The sequence below is a fragment of the Rhinolophus ferrumequinum genome, chromosome 5 (genome assembly GCF_004115265.2).
Source record: "Rhinolophus ferrumequinum isolate MPI-CBG mRhiFer1 chromosome 5, mRhiFer1_v1.p, whole genome shotgun sequence".
NCBI classification, from domain to species: Eukaryota; Metazoa; Chordata; class Mammalia; order Chiroptera; family Rhinolophidae; genus Rhinolophus; species Rhinolophus ferrumequinum.
The window spans coordinates 86,544,569-86,559,224 of NC_046288.1; the positions used below are offsets into that span (position 1 = coordinate 86,544,569).

At 60.6% G+C, this 14,656-nt stretch overlaps 1 protein-coding gene across 3 annotated transcripts in view; it reads right to left on the reverse strand.

The window, feature by feature from the left end:
* SH3BP2 (SH3 domain binding protein 2) overlaps positions 1-7,762 on the reverse strand; it is a 33,878-nt gene extending 26,116 nt beyond the window's left edge. The window contains exon 1 of one of the 3 annotated variants that reach the window (XM_033106657.1): positions 5,249-5,349. In XM_033106657.1, the coding sequence (XP_032962548.1) occupies positions 5,249-5,340 (92 nt within the window). In that variant the 5' untranslated portion in view covers positions 5,341-5,349. Of the gene's footprint in view, positions 1-5,248; positions 5,350-7,643 lie in introns of those variants that run through there. The other 2 variants (XM_033106659.1, XM_033106661.1) reach the window with 2 other exon arrangements.
* Positions 7,763-14,656: the final 6,894 nt, after the last annotated feature.

Below are 14,656 nucleotides of genomic sequence, written 5' to 3' on the forward strand. Positions count from 1 at the left end.
GAGGGAGAGACAGGAGGCAGGAAGAGGAGGACAGAGGGGCAAAAGAAAGGAAGGAGGAGCAGGCCAACCCTATGGGTTGGGGAACTGAGAGCAGCGTGTTCCTCTTCAGCCTGGGAAACCCGGGCTTGGGCGCTGGACTGGATGACTCATGGCCGCTGGCTCCTGTCCTGGCCCCTCGCGTGGGCCCACAGGGGGCCTGGCTGACCTGACTGTTCCCAAGCACCCTCACACTGCCCCATTGTTCACAGGCCCAGTGAGGAGAGGGTCTGGCAGTGGGCCCGGGGTTGGCGGGAAAGTGGCCTGCTTCCCCTGCCCCTCCCAGTGCCATCGGGGCCCAGCCCTTGATAGACAGGGCAGGAGACAGGACAAGGTTTCCATCCAGCCATCCTGCCGTCATGAACACTGTCCCTTTTCCAAGGCCCGTGGTGCAGTGGGATCCCCCCAGCCCATCCCAGCACAGCAGAGGTGACTCTCAAAGGCGAGTGATCGTTCTCAGTCTGAAGGCCGAGGCTGTCTCCTGCTTGGTGCTCAACCATAGTGGACACTTCGCTGCCCTTCCCTGGCTGCCTCATGCTGTCCCCGCCGGCAAACTTCTGTCCCCAAAACACCTACTGATGCCCCATAGTGAGGCTGGGTACTGGTGTCCTCAGGGGTCCCCAGGCGGTCTGGGGGGGGGTCACAGAGCCCAGTGTAGGGCTGAAGAAGAGGGCCTCTGGTGGAGGCTCATGCCCACTGCTCCCTGGGGACTCCAGGCCCGGCCCTTCCTCAAAGGGTGGGCGGCTCCAGTCAGGTTCCCGGGCTGCCCCAGCCTCAGACCTGCGTCAGCCCCACGGTCTGGCTCTCCGGTCTGCCCAGCAGCCCCACACCCCACCCCTGGCCCAGGGACCTTAGAGCACTAGATTCCCCCAGCAAAGTGCCCTCCTGGCCCAGCCACTGGCCCGGAGGGGCCATCATGCACAGGGCAAATGCTCTCACCCAGGGGTTGGCCTGACGCTCCCAGAGGCAAGGTGGCTTCTGGTAGTCAGCAGGGCCAGGAACCAAGCCCTGAGCGCCAGCACCCAACGCTTCTGCCTGGCTGGGGCCCCACCACGGGGCGGGGGCAGCCTGCACTGGGTGGGGGAGGAGGCACGGCTCAGTGGGCCCTATAGGGACACCACCCCCTCCCCAGGGAGACAGAGGGTCACAACACTGTTGGCCAGAAAAGCCAGCAAAGAAGACTGGGGGTGAGGGCAGAGTCGGTCCTACCAGGCTGTGCCCCAGGCTCACCAGCTCTGCACCCCTAGCCCTAGTAGCCCCTCAGTGGAGTCACTGACTCCACCTTGGTCCGCTGACCCCTTACCCCCACCACACACCCAGGTCTTTCCCGAGCCTCTTCAGCCACTGCTTCGGGAGCTAGGGGTCCTAGACCCCAGACGGAGCTTTGAAAACATAAAGCAGCCCCTGCTCAAAACCTTCCCATGCCCTGCGCCCAACCTCCAGCCCCCCGGCCTCCTCCCTGCCTCTCCCTCAGAGCCTCTGCACCACACACACACACACACACACACACACACACACACACACACACACACACACAGCAGGACCCTCGGCCTGGCCCCGCCCACTTCCTGCTCCCACCCCCAGAAGGCCCCCCGCCTTGGCTATCCCACACAGCATCTCCTGCACTGTTCTTGGGTGCTGCCCACTGGAAGGGGTGCCGGTCTGTGAGGGGGGTGAATCCACATGGAGGCCACTGGCCTGAGCCCAGAATGGGCCGTGTCCCCCTGCTTCCCAAGGTCCCGTTCCTGAGCCAGCTGCCCCCTCAGTGCCCAGCTGGCAGGAACCTTGGCTTGGGCAGGTCCTCCCAGATCCTCCCGGGGAAGTGGGGGTCCTCTTTCTCAACCCTCTTCCTTCCCCAGCGACTTCCTGCCCCCAGAGAGGGCATGGCCAGCACCAACCACAGCACTTCACCTCCTGGTCACGTTCTCAAGAAAATGGGAAGACTGATCTCAGAGAGCCCCTGCCCCAAGTGGCAAACCTTACGAGGCCAGGCGCCCAGGACCCCAGCCAGGATGGGTTGGGGGACTCAGAAACGGGCTCCACCCCTCGCTCCATGTTATAGCAAGTGGACACCAGGTCCACTGAACCTGAGCGCCGGCTGGGCCAAAACCTGGGGCTCTCTCTGGGCCCTTCCCCCAGGCCGGGGACAGCTCCCCTGATAAAAAGGACCAGGCATGAGCCTCCTCAGGGCAGCCCAGCCCAGAGTCTGCAACCAAACTGGGCCAGGTCCTGGTGAGACCCCGGAGGGACGTTATCCCAGAGTCTCCTGCCCTCACAGCCCACACTGAGCTCTCTCAGCTATGTGGCAAGGACCTGGCACTGGGCCTCCCAGCCTGGCACTTGCCAGGAGGCCCCTGAGAGTAGTGTACCCTCCCCCTGGGTGGGATCTGAGAGAAGACAACACAGAGAGAGGGAGGACTTTGTGGGCGCAGGGTGGCCAGTAGGGGCACAGCACAGACAAGGTCCTGAGACGGGGGCGGGGGTGCAGGGTGGCGGGAAGCTAGGGTTCCACCCCAAGCGCCATGGGCTCTGACAAGAGCTGGGTGGGTGAGCAGGGAGGCCTCGGTGGCCTGACGCTAACGGGGGGCTCTGAGGCCCTCTGCGGCCTCCAGCCCACAGCCAGGGTGTCTATCAGGAAGCACAAACCGCACCAGGCGGCCACCATGCATTCCTAGAGGTTTCAGGCTGCATGATGATGGCAACAGGCAGTCACCGCCCGTCCTGTGCTGAGGGTCAGGGGACATAGCCACTCTGTCCTCTGCCTACCATGGTCACACCCACCCAGCTGACCACTGACCTTCCTGCCAGGGCCAGGCCCCCAGCACTGTGACCTCACGGATACCTGGCCGGGCCTCAGCCTCCTCATCGGTACAGCTCCTGGGGCCACAGAGACCGGGGACAGCAGTGGTGATTGTGGAGGGCTACGAGCGGGAGCCCCATCGGGGGCAGCGGCGGGGTTGCGGGGAGCTGTGATGGAAACCCGGAGAGTTTGGAGCAAGGCCGCAGCACAACAACCCATTATTATCTGACCCAAAACTCTGCCAATCCTGCGGCAGGGGACTTCCAGGGTGACAGGGCACATTTGTCTCTGATGCTGAGCAGAGTTAAACACAGGCGAGGCTGGGAGCCACAGCCAACTTCAAAGAGCGCCTGCCCCCAGCCGGGCGCTGCCCCAGCCTGCAGAGCCTCGCCTGCCTGCCGTGCCTGCCTGCCCGTGCTTCAGGTCTGCAGAAGATTCTCAATGCTCTGGTGGGACTGAGAAAGCCCACACTTGCCCTCACCATTCCCCTGGGCCAGGCCACGTAGGCACAGCTGGGCACGTGCACCCACATGTGGCCCTGTCCTCCGTGAGTTCCCAGTTAGGCAGGGAAGGCAGCCAGGTAAACATGGTGGCCAGGAACCAGGCTGGGAGCTTAGAGGAGGCACCCAGCTCGGGGGTGGGCAGGGAGGGTCCCCTGCACACAGACGCTTATGCCTTTTCTTAAACTACCTCTGAGCGAGGGAATAGCAGCGTGGGGCAGACAGGCTGAGCTGCTACCTGAGGGCATCTGTTAGCAGATCTTGCCCTCCGACCTGCAGGTCTGTCCACTCCTGGGGTCCATGCCTGGCCCAGGGCCTGGCACTCAGGGCACCCAGCATGCATGAGAGGAGCAGAGGGGGCAGGTTTCTGAAGGGCGTCTACCACAGAGTCAGGGGCTGGAGTGGGGGCGAAGGCCCAGGACCCCAGCCAGGGCTCCAGGTGGACTTTGGGTGCCGCCCCAGGCTCCCAAAGCTGTGGGGCCAGGCCGAGGCCCACCTGGCAGTTCAGGCCAGGCTCACCTTGCTGCGCTGGGAGCTTGGCTGGTTCCTACCCCTGCCTCAGGGCAATGGGCAGGGCTGCAGGACAGGGTGTGAGGCCCCTCTGATGCCACAGAACAGAGGTGCTGGATTACAACACCTCCTCGGGCAAGGCTGGAGGAAATCCTCAAAATGGAGCTGCAGGGTCAAGGGTGTGGAGGCCCAGCCTGGGTTGGGCGAACCGCCTGGATGGGGTCCTCACAGGGCTCCAGATGCCCACCGTGAGGGCTCAGCCACCATGAGCTAGAACCGTCTTTACCCCATTTCTCAAGGAGGGAGCTGAAGCCCAGTTGCTCAGACACAAAGGGCACACAGATGCTCCTCTGCTGCCTGGAGAAGCTCGGCGCTGACTCAGGAGCCCCCGGGGAAGCCAGCCCAGGCTGGCTCAGCACCCTCTCCCGCTCTGTCAGGGAGCTCCCCCCCCCCAGCCCCAGTATGCACGCCACCCCCTCAGGGTTGTCTCCAATCAACCAGGCAGACCCTGGCGCAGGGACTTCACCTCCATCTACAGGCTTGAGCAGGCATGAGCCTACACCCCACCCAGTGGCCTGGAATGGGTTTCCTTGGCAGTGAGCCGCAGACTCACAATAAACATCTGATTCACAAGGACGCAGAGGGCTCCTCTCAGAACAGTGTGGCCTCAGGGGTGGGCTGTGGATGCCACAGAGGGTGCCCTGCCAACCCCTCAGGCCCGCTGACCTCCCCAGGCCAAACCACACCCTTCTGGGAGGCCCATGTGGTCTGAGGGTCAGTCACCTCTGGATCTTGGGGCCAGGGGTGAATGAAACACCAGTCCTGCCAGCAGGTTCCAGCGTGCTCTGTGACCTGGGACAGGGTCAAGCAGGGGCTGACCACTCAGGGGGCCTCAGAGCTGGAACCTCACAAGTTCTGGCACCTGGGGAGAAGGAAGGAGGTGGGGGGACCTTCATGCCCTCCTGGGAGCCCATGCCACCTCAAGCACCATGCGGCCCCCTCACCCCTGAGAGCCCAGCCTGGGCTTGCCCCTCCCTCGTACAGCTCCGGGAGTTCAGGTGCAGGTCAGGAGCCTGGCCCCCAGCCCAAATCCATCAGTGTGGCCCAGAGGCAGGGGTTTCCATCACCTGAGCATCAGGCAGTGTAATTCACAAGACGGCTCAGCTTTCCTGGCCGTGGCCGAGAGGCAGCTCCGTTTCTCTCAGCCCTGTGCCTGCCCTCCTGTGCACAGCCCCAGCCATGGGCAGTGAAGCCTGCCCGCCCCAGGCTACAAAAAGCCCCGAATCTGCCCACCACCATCTCTGGACTTAGGTAACCCACACGTGTGACTGTCTCTGGCTCTTGGATGCCTGATCAGGGCCACTGGGGAGATCCAGAGGTCTTCTGGAGAGGGACCACCTACCCTGGGGAGGATTTCGGCGTCCTGAGAGCCCACTCCTTGCCTGCCAGGCCCCTCTGCACTTTCATCCATGTCCCCATACACACCCTCAGCATATCCGGTGCACACCAGGCCACTCTGGTCAAACTGGTCTGCCACCCTCCCCACTGCCAGCCTTTGGCTCAGTCTGTCCCCACCTTCATGGCCCTCAGCCATGGCTCAGGGAGTCCTCCTGCTTGCAAACCCTGCATTCACCAGCCACCTGTAGCCCGCCTCCCTCAGCCAGGCTGCCCAGTGCTGGCCAGGATAACTAAGGTTAGTAAAGGACCATATGGGCGTGTGCCCAGGTCTCACTGAGGCCACCTACTAACCAGCCAGAGAAGGGAGGGGATGGCCTGTCAGTCACTGACCCTTAGTGTCCCACGACAGAGCTTCAAGGACAGGAGCCAAGAGGACCCAGGTGGCTCCCCAACCTGGCCGCTCCTGATGGACTCAGGCCTTTGCCATGAACCCCAAGTGGGCGGGGACCTGAGAACCTGCCCTTTGCCCCAGACTTCTCCAGGCCTGGCCCCACCCCCACCCTACCTCCAAGCAGAGGTAGCCCCGTGGTCCCTGCTGTTCAGCCCTGCGGGCTAGGGAAAGCAACCCGAGTGACTCACAGTCACTGAATACCAACCATGTGCCACCGCCAGCCCCCTGGCCACACAGCCACCCCTGAGGTAGAAAGTAGTCCAGTACCTGCATTGTATGGACAAGGGAAGCAGGGCCCAGCTGTGTGAAGCCTCCTGGCCAAGCTCACACGGCTGGTAGATCCAAAGCCAGGACCTCTGTGACCACGGCTGGGCCACTTTGTCTCTCCATGCCCCTCAAGTTCCCATCTGTAGGCATGCGTGTGTGTGGGGGAGGGGGAGGGACTGATCAGCACCCCACTCTCCTCCGTCCATGTGAACAGGAAGGACCAAGGAGGATCTGGAGGCTGCCCAGCCTCCTTCTGTCTCTCCGGCCAACCTCCTTGGTGGCTTCTCCCTGGCTCTGTAGGCCTGAGGGTCTCCCCCAAAAAGGCCAGGCCCTCTGTCAGCACCCTTCTCTCCATATGGCTGACAAGGGCTGGCCTGCCCCCTCTGCCCAGGGTATGTCCCAACACAGGGCACGGAGCCAAGTACTGGGGGGAGGCGACTTTGACAGAGTCCTCACCTCTCAGAGCCCCCTTCCTGGCCCCCTGGCCCCAGAGAGTCCCCTGCATGGGTGTCCTGGGTAAAGACAAAGTGGAAGAAGACACAGGAAGTGGAGCTCAGTCCCCTCCACTGGTCTTGCAGAGCTCCGGCCAGAGAGGGCAGGGGCTGACCCAGGGTCAGTGCCGGGCTGTACTTGAACCTGGAATCCTGCTCCCACTCCAGGACTTGCCTGGCCCCTCAGGCTGTCACGAAAAAATTCTACACACGTCATCATCATTATCATCATCCGGGTAAGTCACATCTCCTGAGCCCCCTGAGCCTGCTTACACGCCTCGTCAGCAGGTCACACAAGTCTGGTCCAAACGGCTACCCCAGCCACGCCGCACCCAGCGGCCAGGGCCAGTGCTGAGAGGCACTTGACTCAGAATGGCCATCCAACGGGCAGGCACAGACATCACCGGCAGTGACAGATGAGCAAACAAGGCACAGAGCGAGGATGTGAGGCGCTCAGGGTCACACAGCTTGCAGAGGGCGTGGGCTCCGGGCCCGGACAGTGCAGCAGTGCTCAGACCCCCTCCACCCCCTTTCTCTCTCACACAAACACCCAGGGAGCCAATTGTCAGCGCCACTTTACCAGGGGAAGCCAAAGCCCAGAGCAGCAGAAGAGAGCTGGCTGCTTCCACATGTGGGAGGCAGTCCCCAACCCCCAACTGTCTCACCCACTCTGCCATCCTCTCTGACACTTCACTGTTCCCCAGAATAAGAGTCTCAGACACCACCGCCCCCCCAGAGCCACGGGGCTATTAGTCACCCACACTTCAGCTCGTATAGGCGCCTTTCCTCGCACCTTCGTTGAATCAGCTGAGGGAAGGCAAGTCTGGATTACCGAGAGGAGATGGGAACATATTCCCCACCTGAGCCTTCGGAGGCCCCGTCGGTGCGTAGTGTAATGGGGTCCTGCGGCAGCCTGCGAGCCCCAGGGGCCTGGGGTAGCAGTGGTCAGAAGCATTCGAGGGACTCAGGACTCGGGACGCCACCGACCCCCGTACCCAGACTTCCAGGGCGCACCCAGCGCACCCCCGAACCCGCGCGCTTTTCCAGGCAGTGGCGCCGCCAAGCCCCCGCGCGCGCCCGAGCTGACCGCCCCCGCCCGCCCTACCGCGAGGACCCCGGCCCCAGGGACAGGGGCCGGCCAGGGGACGCTATCGCGCCCCGCCCGTCCGGGTCCCGCCTCTGTGCCTTACCCGCCGAGGTTCTGCTCCGGCCTGTGGACTCTGCGTCCTGGCGGCGGCTCCCGGCTGGGCCGCCAGGCGCTCCCGCCCGCCCAGCCTGCCGCCGGGAGCTCGGTCCCGCGCGGCCCCGCCCCGCGTGCCCGGCCCCGCCCGGCGTGTCCGGCCCCGCCTCCCCCGGCTCCGAGGCCCCGCCCCCGCCCCGCCCCAGGCCCCCAGCGATATATGTGGTGCTTGAGGCCCCTGGGTGGAACTCGGAGTCATGGGGGTCTGAGGTTGGGCGCAGGGACTAAAGGGGGAGGGGGCTCCACCTTTCACCACCCTGATTCCCAAGGACAAAACCGGTCTTGGCTGTGGGTATGGTCGCGCTGTCCGAGCACTGCACACGGTGCTCAGGAAATACACGTAAGCGAAGGAACATGAAGTGTGTCTGTTCCTTGTGTGTGTCCTGCCCTGTGACACCCGGTGGCCCCACTGGAGGAGGCGCTGCCCCTCAGCCCTGTGATCCTGTCCCAGAGCTGCCCAGCAATGGGTCCTAAGCCCCAGAAAGGGGACACGTGGCTGCAGCAGCACACATCCTCACTGGTGAGACACACTTGGGATTGGAGAAGTTAACCAGGGATGGGGTGAGTGAGAGAGGCCAGAAAACCAAGTGACCAGGCTCTGAGCCCCCCAGGAAGAGACCAAGGCCGCTGGAGAGGAAGCAGAAAGGCCAGGGGTGAGGCGGCTGGAGGTGGCTAGAGGTGGCTGAGGCTACAGGGGAGTCTTCAGCCAACAGAGCCTCAGTTTCCCCATCTGTCAAACGAGAGGGCCCTTTGGCTGGAGAGCTGGCAGGAGAACTTTTGGGGGAGGAAGGGGGAGCAGAGTGCTGGCATCCCAGCATTTCATCTGCCAGGGTGGGCAAACAGGTGCCCTGCCTGGCCCAGGGCCACCCCTCACCCTGGCCCCAGTCTGTGACTCCACCCACCCACTCCAGGTTGTCAGGGCTGGATGTGGGCTCCAGATATCCTGAAATCCTGCCCCTCCAGCTCACAAGTCCGTTGTGGAAGTGGCCAGGCTCAGCTACCGTGAGCACCCATGTGGCCACCCCACTCCTGGAACAGGGCTTAGTGCTGGCTCGGCTGGGCCAGAGCTCCTGACGGACTGCTCACTGTCTTGGGGCTGGACACACTTCTTTCCTGATGTCTGGTGCAGCAGACCAAGTGCCTGCCCTGGCTGATGCAGGGAAATCTTGCCCTTGTGGCTCCTAGAAGGGAGCAGATGGACACACAAGCAGACACCATCGTGTCACAGTGAGTGACCTCTTCCTGGAGCATGTGGCTGAGGAGAGGGACAGAAACCAGGAACCGAGTGAAGCAAAGTCAGACTTCGGTGCCTCCCTCTAAAGCATGACCTCAGGGCAGAATGGGCAGGGGCTGCAAGCTCTGAGGTGACGGATGGCAGACCAGGACCCAGAGACCTCGTTACCAGGGTCACTGCAGACCCAGAGGATTGCCCCAGAGGATTGACACCCAGAAGGCAAAGGTGCCTCTGTGTGCAGGGCGTCTCAGCCAAACGGGGAACAGAGAACCCCACAACTCACATTCCTCCTGTCCTGCCTTGCCAGTCCAGCGCAAAGGGTGTAGGGGAAGGGGGACCCTGGTTGGGACTCCAGGCAGCTCGGAGCAGCCTGCAGAGCCAGGAACTGCAGGAGGCAGAGGCCAGAAGAGCAGGGCACCCAGGGGTTCCCTTGGGAGCTGGCAGGACAGGCATGGGTGAGAGGGAGGGTGTGTAGGTAGGCCCAGTGCTGCAGGTGAGCAGAGGTGAGGCAAGGACCCCTGGCTGGGCAGGGGAGAAGGGTGGAGGGCCTCTACAGAGCATGACATTAAAGCACACAGGTGATGCCTGAGCCACACTCTCGGGGTGATGGCCAAAGGACAGGGCAGGTGCCCCTGCCACGCCCATCACTAGGGTAGCCATGGCTGCTGATTTGCTGGGCTGCACCAGGATCCAGAACATCCAGAGGCATCTGCATTCTGTGGGGGACCGTTAAGACCAGGATGGGGTGGGGGCAAGATCTGCCGCCGGCCCAGGGGTCATCGCCTCCCCCAGAGCCTCGGGCTATAAGCGGCACCTTCACAAGCCCTGACAATGCCCAAAGTCACATCGCTGCGCCCACCTCTGCACTGACCACCAGGCTCGTGATCCACAGCCCACTTGCCATCTCTCCCTGGGTGTTGCTAAACGTCACAGATTTAACACGTCTGTCCGAAAGCCAGCACCTCGTTTCCCCAGCCATCCCAGTCTCATGCTGGCAAACTTGGGTTCACTCTTGATGCCCCTCCTGTCTCACTCTGAGTCCTGTCTGTCTGGAAGCCCTAGTGCTTCTCTCTGACCATTCTCTGCCGCTCCCCACCCCATCCTCTCATCTGCTCCCCAGCTCCTGTCCTTGCCTGCCTCTGTCCATGGCACATTGGAGGAATCTGATCTGTGTCAGTCGGCTCACGTCACTTCTATGCTCTGGAACCTCCCAGAGTAAATGCTGGTGTCCTCACCATGGGCACACACCTGTACGATCTCGCTGTTCCCTCTCTGAACTCCTCTCTCCCCAGTCCCCACTCTCACCACCTGGCCTCTCTGCTGCTCCTCCAACCATGTCAGGCACGTTCCCACCTCAGGGCCTTTGCACGTGCAGCTCCCTCCTCCTAGGTCACTCCTCGCCCAGATTACTGCGAGGCTCATCTCCCTAACTCCCTCGGCCTCTGCTTCAATATCATTTTATTAGACAGTTCGCTCCTCACCTCTCTTTTCAAAGCTGTCCACAGTCACGTTCCCTCCCTCCTCTGTCCTCCTCTGAACTCCTATATCTTTTTATTTGTTACAGTTGGACCCCACCTGGAGTGTCATCTTGCAGGGTCAGGACAATGTTTGCCTGCATCACTGCTGCTTCCCCAGGGCCTCAGGGCCTGCCTGTCACAGAGTACATGCTCACTAAATAGTTAATGAATGAAAAGACAAGGCTTCAAGGGCAGCCCCAAGGATAGGGCAGGTTCAGACAGAGCTGCGTGCAGAGCTGGGTCCCTGTGATTGATGCTGACCCCGAAGCATCGACCTTCTCACTCCTCCCAACCCCAGGAATAGCCCTGTGATCATACTGAGCGCCTCCTCACCAGGCAGGCTATAAGGAGAGAGCTCACCCGGCAGGTCTGTTTCCAGGCAGCTTGTCTGCTCAGCTGGGGACATTGGGGAACCAGCTCCAACCCACTCCCCCAGCCCCTCCAAGGGGAGCTGGAGTAGCTGGTTGGGCTCTGGGGGACGTCCCACAGGCAGTGGCTCTGAGAATAGTGTCTGGCTCACACTGTGCGCTCCCGCATGGGGGACGGGCTGAGCGGGAGCTGCCTGCCTTGGGCTCCAGCCCGTCCTGGCTCCCAGGACAGGCCTCCAGTGCTCTCTTATGCCGGGTCGCCCTGGGTGGCAGGTGGGGTGTTTTTCCTTTGTTGAAACCAAGGAGAGAGCAGCAGAGAGGGAATGGGGCCAGAAGGAGGGTCTCTGTGTGTGTGGGGGGACTCACTGCACGCCTGTGTGCTGAGCTAGAAATGGGGAGTCCATCCAGACTTCACGTCAGAGCTCAGCAGCTGGTTCCCCTCTGCCCCCAACACTCCTGTCCCTCTGCTGGGAGAGCCCCTAGTATCACCGCCCCCCTGCAGGAGTCCTCCAGGCCTCCAGCTCTCCTGCCCACATGTCCACCTCCATTCCAGCTTCCCCCATCACACTGCACAGGACTGGCTGGACGTCCCCATCCCCTGGATGACTCTTTCTGGGTCCCGAGCATTGTCCCAAACAAGGCCCTGCTCAGAGGCTGCCCTCGGTGGGTGGCCCCAGGCTGTGGGCTTCTGGCCAGGCTGCCCAGGTGAACCACTGGGGGGCATGGCCTGCACCTGGCTTGCCCCGCTGCCCCTCATGGCAGGTACAGGCCTGGCTGGACTGTGTGCTCCGCATCTGCTCCCTCTCCGCCAGCCTAAGACAGTCTGGCAGTCAGAGCAGGGTGTCTGGGGACCGTGGGACGGAGACCTGATGATGACCTGGGAGAGCTCTCCTGGCAGGTCACAGCCCGTGCAAAGCCCTGGAGGGCAGGAGAATCCTGAGGCTGTGAGGCCAACTGAAGGGCCAGTCAGTGCCCCTCCCCAAACGGGCTGCACCCTGACTGCCAGCCACCATCAGCACCCCCAAACCTGGGTCAGCTGCTACCTTGCCCTCTGAGAGGTTCGTCTGGGTACATTTTCTGCATAGAATAACAGGATCAGGCAGGCCCCACTAGGGAGATCTATTTTAAAACACCACCTACCGTGGGTGGAGGACGTGGCCCACGCACACACTCGCATTTCTATTTTTATATCCAAACACTCTCCTCTCAGCCCCCAGAGCCGAATTTGGAACTTGAAAGAGGCCCATTCTATTCTGGGTCCCACTTCCGGCCCTGGTGGTATGGAGGGGGTTGGTGTTTGTACACACAGAGCCTTCTCTGCCCTTCTGCCTCCCAAACGTTCCTGAGTCCACGTGACCTCCAGGAAGGCACCATGGTCTGCAAGGGGAAGCCCATATGGGGCCTGGGAAGGGGAAGTGTGGTCCTCAGGATGTGAAGGCCTCATGTCATCCCCAAGGGGGCCCCCACTTACCACCCCAGCACAGGGGCAGGGGGGCATCTGGCCCTTCCAACTGGACACTGGGATGAGGTACATGAGATGAACGGGTGTGAGGAGGCCCGTGCAACTTTGAGACCCCCTGCACCAGAGGTGAGCCTGGAAGGGGACCCTCAAAAGAGAGTCAGCTCCCCCAGCTTTGCCCTCCATGCCTCTGGAGAGACCTGGCTGCCTTGCAGGGAGTGAATGAAGGAGCTGCCCACCAGGCTCCCAGAACTCCCCCGGGGGGGCCTTCCGCGGGTTCTGTGTGGGTCTCTCCAGAGCCTCAGCCACCTGCTCAGCCCAGGGCCCCCAGGGAATCACTCCCTCTCCCTTTCCACTCATCCGTTCTCAAGAGTGGGCTTTGGCTCAATTCCCACTCCCGTGGGTCCCCCACACCATGGTGGGCAACTCTAAGGCCCCCCGCTGCTGCCCTGGGCACACCCCCTTCCCAATGTGCCCTGCTCTGGCCAGTGAGCTGAACTCATGGTGCCTCCTCTGCTCTCCTCCCCACCAGGCTAAGCTGAAGTCACCTATGCCCCAGGCTCGGTACTCGGCCTGAGCGAGCCCACGACAATCACCCAGAATGGCTCTGGTCCAGGGTGCCCTGCTTCTGCCCCTGCCCACTCCCTCCTTCCCAATCTCTGACAGTGGATGGGGCTGGGAGAAGATGGGCGCGGGCTCTTCCCAGTGAACTTCTGAGCCATGCCCACTCCAGAGCTGGCCAGTGGTGGGTAGGAGGAGACACAGCCCTCCTGGTGGGGAAAGGGGCCGATGGCCTAGCAAGAACTCTAGGAGCATCTCACAGGGAAGCTGGCGTTAGTGTGAGGATGGCCAGGAAGCCAGTGAGGAGAGGGCTCCTGGAGGCGGGGCTGCAGCGCCTTCCCTCAACACCTGCTGTGCCAGGTGTCCTGCAGCCACTAGGAGATGGCAGTGAGCCTTACTTTCGGAGGAGAAAACCGGGAGTCCGAGAAGAGAGGCTCACGCGGGGGACCTGGGCTCTGCAGCTCACACGGAACCACACAGAAACACAGGTGCCTTTTTGTTTTCCTGTGTCATAGTGTAACAAATTAAGGGTAAAGTCATGTCTGCTTATTTCAACTCATTCGTAAATAGCGTTGGAATGCCTGGTTAGCCATTAGGGGGAGAAAGAGACCCTCAGTCAGCCAGATCAAAGACTTAAATGTGAAAAAAAGAACCTAAAACATGTTAAAAGAAAACGTGGATGATAATATACTATGGAGATGGTGAGGCAGATTTTCAAGGTACAATGGCAGAGGGACACGACCAGCTTTTGGGTATAAAGGGAAGAGCCAATAGACACGACCACTAAAGGCGACGCCAAATTGGGGTAGATATAAAAGCATTTTTACAGGTTATTAAAGTTTCTACCTTTAGTTAAAATGGGCACACATAGCAATTCACAAAAAAGAACTACATGTGACCCATAAGCCAGGTTGAAACTTGTTCTACCTCACTAGTAATTACATAAATACAAATGGGAACAATGGGACAATTTTTTGCTTCTTGAAGTTGAAATGCTGACAGTCGGTACAAGCTGCACATTCACGTGTTTGCTCAGTGTGAGGAGAACTTCTAGGCACTCTTCCTGCAGCTGGACAAAAATGAGTTGGTTCTGAGACACAAGTTCACATTCTCCCAATTTACCAACAAGGTCAAACTTCGCAGTCACTCCTCGGAGTGTGTTTTAACCAGAGCTATGCATGCTAATAAGTTAACCTAGTTTCACAAGGTTTCTTACAAAACAACCCGGCCCAACTCCTCATTTTCCATGGCAACTTTTAGCTCATTCTTTTGGTTTCACTTCACATCCTCAAACAACACACTTACATGCTACTTCCTGACCTCCACGATCATTCTGTCACCACTGTGTTTAGACAGTCACAGGTGACAGCATGACACTACCTAGATGCTCCTCGTGCCTGAGCCATGTAATGGGTGGCGGGCACTTTTTCCTTTTTTGGCTCAACTTCTTTTCCTTGGAGTCAATGTCTTTTATTTTGCTTATTTCTCGTTACTAATTCTTCTCTAAATGCTGCCCAATGTCCAATTTTGCCCAAGACATCCCGGTGTGTCAGGTATTCTGTCAACTCAGACTCTGCTCTCTAAGCTGGGGCACAGCATTCACCAGCATGCTGTGAATTAAGGGTAAAGTCGTATCTGAGGTTCCCTCCACGGTTCTCTCTGCTGCAGGATCCCCTGCTTCCTGCATTCCACACTTCCCCTTTCTTGGTTTCCTCCCTCCGTTTGGTGGAGTACACCCCGAAGTAGCTTCCTGAGAAAGGGTACTGGGATGTGCACTTTTGAAGCCTTATCATTCTGAAAATACCTCTTTTCTACCCTCACTCT